At 40.3% G+C, this 12,216-nt stretch overlaps 1 protein-coding gene across 1 annotated transcript in view; it reads right to left on the reverse strand.

Moving 5' to 3' along the window:
* Window positions 1-12,216, reverse strand: part of ASIC4 (acid sensing ion channel subunit family member 4) — a 450,624-nt gene that overhangs the window by 18,558 nt on the left and 419,850 nt on the right. Inside the window, exon 5 of the mRNA XM_073634312.1 lies at window positions 327-383. Coding sequence (XP_073490413.1) covers window positions 327-383 — 57 coding nt within the window. The remainder of the gene's footprint in view (window positions 1-326; window positions 384-12,216) is intronic.

The raw sequence follows: 12,216 nt of genomic DNA on the forward strand, positions 1-12,216 counted from the left end.
CAATCTATAGCAGTCCAAAACAGCAACCTACTGTATAACATCACAATTCTAAAAAAAAAGCGTTAAAATATAAATCGGAGGGAAATATTGCTATGATGGACATCTCCGCTACCCATACAGTTAAATAAATTGTTATTGGCAATTTGCTAATAGAGTGAATGTTTTAACAGTATAATAATTTCTCAAAACAGCAATCTTCAGCTTATTCCTGAAAATATTTCATGTTTTTAGACACAGGTCGATCGTTACCATCTGCTTTATTAGGACAATTAAACGTTAGTGTCCTACAGTCCTACTGGACATATAAACGGGAGATTCGTTCGTACCTAGTGTGTTGTCAGCACAGGCAGTGTACTCCTTGGGAGAACAGATTGTTTCATTTCCTATAAAAAAAAATTGATAAAAATAACTATTAGACAAAAATTAGAGCTGATGATTTAAACATATACATATATATATATACATATATATATATATATATATATATATATATATATATATATATATATATATATATATATATATATATATATATACACACAGTATCTCACAAAAGTGAGTACATCCCTCACATTTTTGTAAATATTTTATTCTATCTTTTCATGTGACAACACTGAAGAAATGACACTTTGCTACAATGTAAAGTAGTGAGTGTACAGCTTGTATAACAGTGTAAATTTGCTGTCCCCTCAAAATAACTCAACACACAACCATTAATGTCTAAACCGCTGGCATCAAAAGTAAGTACAGCCCCAAGTGAAAATGTCCAAATTGGGCTTAAAGTGTCAATATTTTGTGTGGTCACCATTATTTTCCAGCACTGCCTTAACCCTCTTGGGCATGGAGTTCCCCAGAGCTTCACAGGTTACCACTGGAGTCCTCTTCAACTCCTCCATGATGACATCACGGAGCTGGTGGATGTTGGAGACCTTGCTCTCCTCCACCTTCCGTTTGAGGATGTCCCACAGATGCTCAATAGGGTTTAGGTCTGGAGACATGCTTGGCCAGTCCATCACCTTTACCCTCAGCTTCTTTAGCAAGGCAGTGGTCGTCTTTGAAGTGTGTTTGCGGTCGTTATGTTGGAATACTGCCTTGCGGTATTCCCAGTCTCTGAAGGGAGGGGATCATGCTCTGCTTCAGTATGTCACAGTACATGTTGACATTGATGGTTCCATCAATGAACTGTAGCTCCCCAGTGCCGGCAGCACTCATGCAGCCCCAGACCATGACACTTCCACCACCATGCTTGACTGTAGACAAGACACACTTGTCTTTGTACTCCTCACCTGGTTTCCGCCACACACGCTTGTCACCATCTGAACTAAATAAGTTTATCTTGGTCTCATCAGACTACAGGACATGGTTCCAGTAATCCATGTCCTTAGTCTGTCTTCAGCAAACTGTTTGCGGGCTTTCTTGTGCATCATCTTTAGAAGAGGCTTCCTTCCGGGACGACTGACATGCAGACCAATTTGATGCAGTGGTTTAGACATTAATGGCTGTGTGTTGAGTTATTTTGAGGGGACAGCAAATGTACACTGTTATACAAGCTGTACACTCACTACTTTACATTGTAGCAAATTTCAGTGTTGGTAGATGGAAAGATATAATAAAATATTTACAAAAATGTGAGGAGTGTACTCACTTTAGTGAGATACTGTATAAATAAATAAATAAATAAATATATATTTATTATTAAATATATTATATATTTTATTATATATCGTTAAATAAATATTTATGACATTAAATGACATTACTAAGTGCTAATGTACAAATGTTAGGTTCTTTAAAAAAATAGCAGATTGTAAACTGTCATAAGCTAACCCCCTTTACTGTTGGGGCTATTAAATCCTGTATATTAGGACAGCAGTAACAGGTTTGTGTGTTAGCATTACTTTGCAGAGAGATGTTATTTGAACAAAACTGATGTTCTACCATCTTGGAATTTCTTCTTGTGCAGCGTAGAGAGATGGTTAGTCTCCGTATTCTACAGTAAGGCATTTCAGATATAAAGCTAATAAGATGTTCCAAAAATAACAGAAATTAATGTCTCTTGTAATAACTAACGTGCTGCTTGTACAAAATCTTAGGGTACCTGCACACAGTACTGATGTCAGAACATCAGAATCCTGGCAGAATATTCCTGCGTAAAAACACAAAGATGGGTTACCTGTACCATGTGATAACTGTGGGTCAATCACAGCATCACAGTAGTAAGCAAGCTGTCATGAATGAAAGCCATTTATGACAGTTCAAAAGATTGCTTATAACAGTGATCATCACAGTGTAAAAATAAAAACAAAAAAATCCCTGATCCCCTCCTCCAGAGTAGTACAGTGTTGCTATGGTGATATTGAACTACTCTGATGACAGTATGTAAAATTGTAAAAAATAAATAAAAACAGGATTTAAAATATTGTATACAAAAAATTATTTGACATTCTTTTTTTTACATTTTTCTAACAGTTAGTCTCCCTGATCACCACCACAGCAGTCACATGACGATGCTGTACTACACTGGTGACCGCATGTAAAAAAAACACACAAAAAAAAAAAATGTATTTACTTTCCTCACTTTCCAAAAAATTGTGACAAAAACTCACAACTTCAAAAAACGTGCCATGCCTCTTACTAAATAACTTGGGCTGTCTGCTTTCCAAAAGGGAGTCATTTGTACTGTCCTGACATTTTTGAGCTTCAAAAAATGAGATGAGGCCTAAATTGATGAAGAACGATTATTTGTTTGCAAAACTTTAAACAGAGAAACTTTTTTTTTTCAAAATTTTTTGTTGTTATATATATATATATATATATATATATATATATATATATACACACACCGGTATATATATATATATATATATATATATATATATATATATATATATATATATAAAAAAAACACAGCAGTGAATAAATAAACAAATCTTTGTTTGTTTGAATAAAATTATATAAATTTAATTTGAGTACAGTGTTGCATGACTGACCAATTGCCAGGTAAAGTAGTGCAGTGATGAACAGCAAAAAATGGTTGGGGCATGGGGGGGGGGGGCGCGGGGGTAAAACCTTCCAGAAGGAAGTGGTTGAAAAAAAATTATCAGATTTCTGCATTTAGCATTCCTGGAAAAACTCAATGAAAAAAAAAAAAAAAAAAAAAAAAAAAAAAAATCGCTCCTGCGCAACTGCAGGAAATTTCTAGATGACTGACGGAGATTTCTCCCATGAGGTATACAGTACATGAAAGGGAAGAATCGTCCAAGAGTTTTCTAAATGAGCACTTGATGAACAATTCATTTCCTGCTTCTATTAAAGAGAAGAGCGACGATTAACAGCTAATAGTTTCTGCTTTGTGATGATGGCATTGAGCGATCGCGTGACACAGAGATCGATCCCATGAGATACCAGTAGCGTGGCTGTGTATTAGCACATACTTTTGTAGTCCTGGACAGGAGCACACAGATGTTGCCTGCATGCAAACCCTGCAAGGTAGCGTTGTCACCCTAAAATGGGGGAGGGGAATTAAACATTTAAAAAAAAGGATACAAACAACAATAAAAAAATTCTGCAAACCAGCAAGGTAATCTTTATCCTAATACCTATTTACTAATGCCAAATGGCAAAAAAATAAGCTCCGGTTTACACGGCTGACAAATTATTTCCAATAGGTGCTGCATTAATCAATGCGACTCAAGTTGCAGTGAAAAAAAAAAAGGTTTGTGCGCTACTTTTCTGGGACTTTGGTGCAACTTGAGTGCCATAGACTGCAATGTTAACCCCTTCGCGACCGCGCAATATCCGGACGACGGCCACAGTGCGGCCGTACTTTGTTGGGAGGCCGTCATATGACGTCCTCCCGTGCTCGTGCTGTCTTCGCGCTCCCTGCGGCACGCATTAGCAGTGATCTGTGATCTCTGTGTCCTTGGGACGGTTCAGTTACGGAGGCTCTTTACCACGTGATCAGCTGTGTCAGCGATCCTTCCCTCACTCTGACAGGATGTGAGGAGAGCCAAAAACTGGCAAATCCACACAGGGGACATCTGCACTGACAATCAGGGCAATGATCATCAGTGCAGCCCCAACAGTGCCTACCAGTGTTGTCAATCAGTGCCGCCTGTTAGTGCCAATCAGTGCCACCTATCAGTACTGCCAATCAGCGCCCACCAGTGCTGCCAATCAGTTCCGCCTGTCAGTGTCAATTAGTGCCACCTATCATTGCCGCCCATCAGTGCCACCGATCAGTGCCCATCAGTGCCTCATATTAGTGCAGCTTCATCAGTGCCCACCAGTATAGCCTATCCGTGCCCATTAGTGTCTCATATCAGTGCCGTCTCATCAGCGCACATCAGTGAAGAAGAAAAATTACTTATTTGCAAACTTTTTTTTTTAACAGAACCTAAGAAAAATAATTTTTCTTTTCATTTGTTAACCGCTTCTGCCCCGGAAGATTTTACCCCCTTCCTGACCAGAGCACTTTTTGCGATTCGGCACTGCGTCGCTCTAAGAGCAATTGTCGCTCTAACTGACAATTGCGTGGTCGTGCGACGTTGCACCCAAACAAAATTGACGTCCTTTTTTGCCCACAAATAGAGCTTTCTTTTAGTGGTATTTGATCGCCTTTGCGGTTTTTATTTTTTGCGCTATAAACAAAAAAAGGCCGACAATTTTGAAAAAAAACGCAATATTTTTTAATTTTTGCTATAATACATATTCCCCAAAAATATATTAAAAAATTTTTTTTCCCTCAGTTTAGGCCGATATGTATTCTACACATTTTTTGGTAAAAAAAAAAATCGCAATAAGCGTAGATTGATTGGTTTGCGCAAAAGTTATAGCGTCTACAAAATAGGGGATAGATTTATGGCATTTTTATTACGTTTTTTTTTTTTTACTAGTAATGGTAAAAAAAATCGATCTGCGATTTTTATCCGGACTGTGACATTATGGCGGACACATCGGACACTTTTAACACATTTTTGGGATCATTGGCATTTATACAGCGATCAGTGCTATAAAAATGCACTGATTACTGTAACAATGTCACTGGCAGGGAAGGGGTTAACACTAGGGGGTGATCAAGGGGTTAAATGTGTTCCCTGTGTGTGTTCTAACTGAAGGGGGAGACGATCAGTTTCTTCTCCCCTCAGAGAACCGGAAACTGTGTGTTTGCACACACAGATCCCGGTTCTCGGTGTGTCAACAGCGATCGCGGGAGCCCAGCGGTGATCGTGACCACCGGGCACTCGCATAGGCTCCGGGTGAGTGCAGCGTGCGCGCCCCTAGTGGCCACAGGACGAAGCGACGCAACATAACGTCGTTTCGTCCAGCCGTGCCATTCTGCTGCAGTACAACTGCAAGGGAAAAAAAAAAATCACCGCTCTAGGAGGTCAATCAGAAAACCTCTCCTCCAAGCTGGAAGCCTCAGGTGCCGGAAGTGCTCGTAGCGATAAATGTGAGAAAAGTCCTGGACAGCCGCACTCAAATGATGATTGTAAAGAACATAGCACATGTCATGAGGGACTCCATTTTAATTCTAAGACACCATCTTATGTTTTACAGGAAAATTTAGAAAACTCAAATATGAGTTTCAACTGAAACCCACATCATCTTTAAGCTGTAATCTATAGAACATGTCTAACTCAGGATTACATATAAATTTAAATATAGCTAGAATGTGGAGTTTGTCCTAGCTCATGTTTGTTCTTGATAAGATAAATGCTTCCCTCAACATCTGTTTAAGAATACATATATACTCTTATAGTGAAAATGATGTAAGATTTTGTCTTATAACACCAGCTAATAGGTAAATATTAACTGAACCTATTTTCATTTCAATGACATGTATAAGTTTAGTAAAACTCCTCCCATCCTCTCAAACGGCATAAATACTGTATCATTGAACATTGCTAATTAGATATCTTTAAGTGGCTAAGCAAACCTGTCTCCTGTGTCACTTTATTGATATCTCCAGGCCTGGGGGTCTACGGAGGTCTTCCTGCATTACCTGAACCTATCTGGGTGGTCTTAGAAGCAGAAATTTCCTACAGAACTGGGGGCTCGTCCGGGATAAAAGCCAAAAATCATCTGAAGGTAAGTCTTTATTTTGTCTTTATTGACGAAATATTTCTTGCCTCAGCTCTGATTAAAGCTTTTTAGACCCGTAAATTAGTAGGGGATAAGAACCACGCCAGAGGTTAATATTGGAGGGTTTTTGGGAAACCCACAAAGATAAGCAGTACTGCATACACATATGTAGAGACATTCCTTTTGGGAAGGGATATGAAGTGGTTAATGAGGAAATAGACTCCGGTGACCCCAAAATCTTTTGCTTTTTCTTATCTATCGCATTAGAAGTTATAAGATAATCTGTTGTGTGTGTGTGGATCAGAAGACTGGGTGAAAAAAACAGTCGGCTCCCACTGTCAATATGGGTCAGAAACAAGGTAAAGAAGATCCTCCCCCTCTTCCCAATCCAGGAGAAACGTGTAAGGATTTTGTAGCCAGAATTTGTGGTACTAATTATGAATTCATAGTCCCATGGGTTTCAAATTTAGCGGGATGGACCGAAGCCATAGACAGTGTAGACCCTTTTCCCCGGGATGGCGCTAATGACGAATTTCACATAGATATGATAAAAGGATTGTGTTTAGGAGATAAGAGAGCTTTCCCTTGGTACCCCGGGGATCCTCAATGGGAATTAATGGGATACTTACCAAAACATACAAAACACCACCTTTACCAGTAAGTGATGTTGAAAGGGGAGGTGCAACAGTCTTGCATCATTGTTTCAGGATTATACCAAATTGTCCTGTGAATCTCTTGGGTAGAGATTTGATGGGAAAATTGGGTATAACACTGAAAATGACTACTGAAGGAGGGGTCTTCGTACACTCCAAGGTAATACCAATATATTACACTGAGGATAGTGATCTCCCTCCACCAGATGATCCGGTATGGTCAAAAAGCTCCTTGGATGTAGGTCTTATTTCTTGTACCCCATACAAGGCAGCTTTAAAATCATGGGCACAGCCGGTTTATCACAAACAATACCCCATTTCAAAAGAAAAAGAGGAAGGAGTGGCCCCAATGGTGGAAAGGTTCCTGCAGCAAGGAATTCTTAAAGAGACACTGTCACCCTACAACACCCCCATTAACCCAGTAATGAAGCCGGACGGCTCTTACAGGTTTGTACAAGACCTCAGAGCTATAAACAACCTAGTGATACCCATCGCTCCCATAGTGCCTGATGTGCCATCACTCTTAACCTCCATACCATGCGATGCAGAGTATTTTTCGGTCATTGACCTTTGTAATGCATTTTTTTCAGTTTCTGTTGACGAAGAGACACAGCCTATCTTTGCATTCAATTTCAGAAACCGACAGATGACGTGGTGTAGATTACCTCAGGGCTATGTAGACTCCCCTGTAGTATACACAGTGGCCCTCCAGGCAACCCTGCGGTCTTGGACACCCCGCCATGGTTCCGTCCTACTTCAATATGTTGATGATTTGTTGTTGTGTAGTCCAAGCCAGAAAGCATGTAAAAATGATGGTTTAGATCTGTTACATTGGTTAGCAGACAATGGTCACAAGGTTTCTAAGAAAAAGCTACAATGGTGTCAGGAAACTGTTGAATACCTTGGTTTTGTACTCTCCAAAGGAGAAAGGAAAATCAGTCACAAGAGAGCTGCGGCTCTCGTGGGTCTGCCCCGCCCACTTACTAAGAAGGACATGCTATTCTTTCTTGGAATGATTGGTTACTGCCGCCAATGGATACCTGATTGTTCCTACTATGATAATCTCCTGAGGCAAGCCACAGGTACTGACATGCCAGATTGTGTGAAATGGAATGATGAAATGTACAATGCTTTTGTGTATCTTAAAACTGCAATGGTCACATCTCCTGGACTTGGACTACCTGAATATGGTAAAATGTTTCACTTGTTTGCAAGGGACAACTGTAAAACGATGGCGGGGGTCCTGGCTCAGGAGCATGGGGGGAAACTCCGCCCTATTGCATTTTTTTCAAAAGTTGTGCCGATGCCAGTACAGGGCATGCCGGCGTGTCTCAGAGCTCTGGCATCCTGTGCGATGGTGGTGGAAATGGCTACATCATTCACTCTAGGACATGCCACCACACTACACACCACTCACAATGTATCCATTCTACTAAAGAATATCCATACCCAGCACATGTCAGCCCAGAGGCTGAGCGGTTATGAAGTAATTTTACTTTCTAACCCAAAACTTGAGATAAAATATGCCTCTCCCACTTCTGGCCCAGCTCCAATCCTGAATGCCTTGCTAGGCTTGAAAGGTGAAGAAGATGAGGTAGTGCCTCAACATGAATGCATGGACCTCATCCACCAAGACACATCCCCGAGACCAGACATGTCTTCAACTGCTCTCCCTGGAGCACAGAATGTCTTTGTGGATGGATCTTGTTCAAGACCAAATGATAACACATACCATGCAGGATATGCTGTTGTTCAGCTGCCTGATAAAATACTGGAAGCAAACCCTGTCCCATTCCAATCAGCACAAGCTGCAGAACTTATAGCCCTTACTCGAGCTTGTCAGCTTTTTGAAGGGCAGGATGTAAACATTTACACAGACTCCAAGTACGCGTACGGTGTTGCGCATGATTTTGGAGTCATATGGAAAAGGCGGGGCTATATAGCAGCAGACGGTAAATCCATCTCACATTCCACGCTTGTCACAAGTCTGTTAGAAGCTATACAATTACCAAGGTCCATAGCTATACTACACTGTAGGGCACATACAGGGCAACAGGATGACATAGCCAAAGGCAACGCCTTAGCTGACAAAGCAGCAAGAGAAGCGGCATCCACACAGCCTGCAAACATACAAATGCCATTACTCTCACCAGAAATTCCTCTTTTGGATCAAACATTGCGTGACCTCCAAGCATATGCCACAGACCAAGACATCCAGCAATGGAACTCAATAGGTGTGCAGACAAACCCAGAAACTGACCTTGTCTGCCAAGAGGGGAGACCATGTATCCCTGTAGCCAGTGCACCCATTTTTATTTCACAATACCATGGGATAGGTCACAGAGGGTGGAAAGTCACATGTGAACTTTTGGATAAGGATTTTTACATGCCAGGTCTTCCCTCTCTCGTTAAGGCATATGTTTCCAGATGCATCACATGCATTCGGAATAACCCTAGCAACCCTCACAAAGCAAAACACGAACATCTGATATATCCATCTACACCATTCACTCATCTGCAGATAGATTTTACACACATGCCCAAACTAGGTAAAAGACAGGAATATTTGCTAATAATAGTGGACATGTTCTCAAGATGGATAGAATTGTTTGTAACTACAAAGGAAGATGCACAAACAGTAGTGAGGATTCTGATACAAGAAATTATCCCAAGGTGGGGTTGCCCACTACAGATCAACTCTGACAATGGTCCTGCATTTGTGGCCAAAGTTTGTCAAGACCTGGTAAAAACACTGAAAATAGAATGGAAGTTTCATATTCCTTACCACCCCCAGAGTTCAGGTATAGTGGAAAGGATGAACAGAACCATTAAAGATAAGATCAGGAAGGCCACTGGAGGTACGTATGCAAATTGGAAGAAGGTCCTACCAGCTGTACTAGCCGAGGTAAGAATGACACCCTCTAAAAAGACAGGATACTCTCCTTTTGAAGTCTTAATAGGTAGGCCATTCCCCACCCCATGGGCCAGACAGCCACTTATGTTAGAAAGAGGGGACCTAGATCTTATTCAGGAAGAATATGTAAAAAAAACTTATTGAAACTTTGGATAAAGTTGAAAGGAATGTTGCTCGCACTTCTCCTTCTTCTTCACAGGAACCTACACACCCTTTCCAGGTGGGTGACACCGTGGTGGTCCAGGGATTGAACCGCACCAAGAAACAGGAGTATCCCTTCGGACCCCCAACCACAGTGATCGCAGTCACCCGCACAGCTATTTTGGTAGAAGGACAACAGGCCTGGATTCATGCAAGTCGCGTAAAGAAGGTCAACCAGGACCCTAAGAAGCAAGGCAAAGATAAAGCACAGAGAGGTGAAGCAAGTGATATAAATCCTCGAAAACTGAGTGAAGCAGGTGGTCAAGACTCTGAACAAGATGATGTCGCTTATTTCACCACGGACTTCTGGGAAGGCCTTGTGCCTCCTATCCTGGGCTGCCCTGATTGTGTTCCTGCCAACTTGGCTGATAACTAACTGTATTTATCATTCTGAAGATTTGGGACTCATAAAGGGTGTTTGTGGGGCCTCTAACACTCTACAACAGAATAATACACATGACAGACACAAGAGAAATGAAAACTCAGAAAGTTTTACAGATAAAATGTTATTGTTGAAGTTTAAATATAGCTACGCCCAGAAATCTGGATTTGAAAAATGTTGGATATGTAGTAAACTCCATCCTAGCACTGCTAGAATCCCCTTAATGGCAGTACCTCTAAACTTCACCCCACTCCTTAATGGCACACCTCCTGTCATTCTCACAGAAGTCATAAGAACACTTTCAAATAATACTCTTACTTTCCAAATTACTGGTAGAAGTCATTCCCCAGACTGGTGTTTTAGGTTGGGAAACTCCACAAACGGAGCTGAAGTTTGTCAACAAGCTAATATTAACTTTTCAATGACTTCAATTGAAAGCCCTTTCTTTCATACTTCAGAACCTGCCCTAAACACCACTCTAATAAACTTTCTTAACTCCAGTTCCACTTCCACAGTAGGACAATTATTGTCGAGTTTAACTTTTTCCAGTTTTTCTGACGAAATGATGACAATATTCAACAAACGATCCTTAGCTCTAGGAAACAGTATTTATATTTGTTGTGGAAAAATCTGTCACCCTTGGATCCCCACTGAGCCCCAAGGATGGTGTTATCTTGCATCCCTAGTCCCCATCATGGGCGTAGTAGGAGATAGCAAGGGAAGACACCTCCTTGAAGCTAGCATGCATCCTAGGTACCCCCTCAAACACCGCAATAAAAGGGAGTTATATCTTACAAAAGATATGGCATGGGCTTGGTTCCCCTCATGGACTGGGTGGGGAATAGACTTAATGAAAAGGTTGAATAATTACACTGGAATCATTGATGAAATAATGGAAAAGAATCCTGATGATATTACTAAATTAAATATAGAAACTAGGGCAATTAGAAAACAATTAGAACTACACGAGTTAGCCATAGAAAGCATGAGTGCTGCTTTAACTGGGTTATGTGAAAACACAGAAGATTATGAGTGTTGTACCTGGTTTCATAACACAAGTATTGAGGTACCAGATTATTATGATATAATTGCACAACACCGGAAAGAAGTAAACAAATTACAAAATGAAGCTAGAAACATTGCTAAGACATGGGATCCTTTTTCAAACCTAAGTTCTGGGATAGGAATTTTGGCATGGGTAAAAAGTGCTGCCATAACTATAATTATGATTATTCTTTTTGTTTTGTTCCTATATGCCTGTTATAAGCTTATAATGTGCATAATTGTTAAGGCATCCCGAACCCCTGATCCTGCTGCTGCGAATAGAATTTATCTGAGTATGTATTATGATAGAAGAAAAATTACATAACTGTGAAAGGTAGTGAGCCATATAATAATGTCTCAAAGAGGGGATTGTAAAGAACATAGCACATATCATGAGGGACTCCATTTTAATTCTAAGACACCATCTTATGTTTTACAGGAAAATTGAGAAAACTCAAATATGAGTTTCAACTGAAACCCACATCATCTTTAAGCTGTAATCTATAGAACATGTCTAACTCAGGGTTACATATAAATTTAAATATAGCTAGAATTTGGAGTTTGTCCTAGCTCATGTTTGTTCTTGATAAGATAAATGCTTCCCTCAACATCTGTTTAAGAATACATATATACTCTTATAGTGAAAATGATGTAAGATTTTGTCTTATAACACCAGCTAATAGGTAAATATTAACTGAACCTATTTTCATTTCAATGACATGTATAAGTTTAGTAAAACTCCTCCCATCCTCTCAAACGGCATAAATACTGTATCATTGAACATTGCTAATTAGATATCTTTAAGTGGCTAAGCAAACCTGTCTCCTGTGTCACTTTATTGATATCTCCAGGCCTGGGGGTCTACGGAGGTCTTCCTGCATTACCTGAACCTATCTGGGTGGTCTTAGAAGCAGAAATTTCCTACAATGATCGCCTTT

The sequence above is a fragment of the Aquarana catesbeiana genome, linkage group LG06 (genome assembly GCF_042186555.1).
Source record: "Aquarana catesbeiana isolate 2022-GZ linkage group LG06, ASM4218655v1, whole genome shotgun sequence".
NCBI lineage: Eukaryota > Metazoa > Chordata > Amphibia > Anura > Ranidae > Aquarana > Aquarana catesbeiana.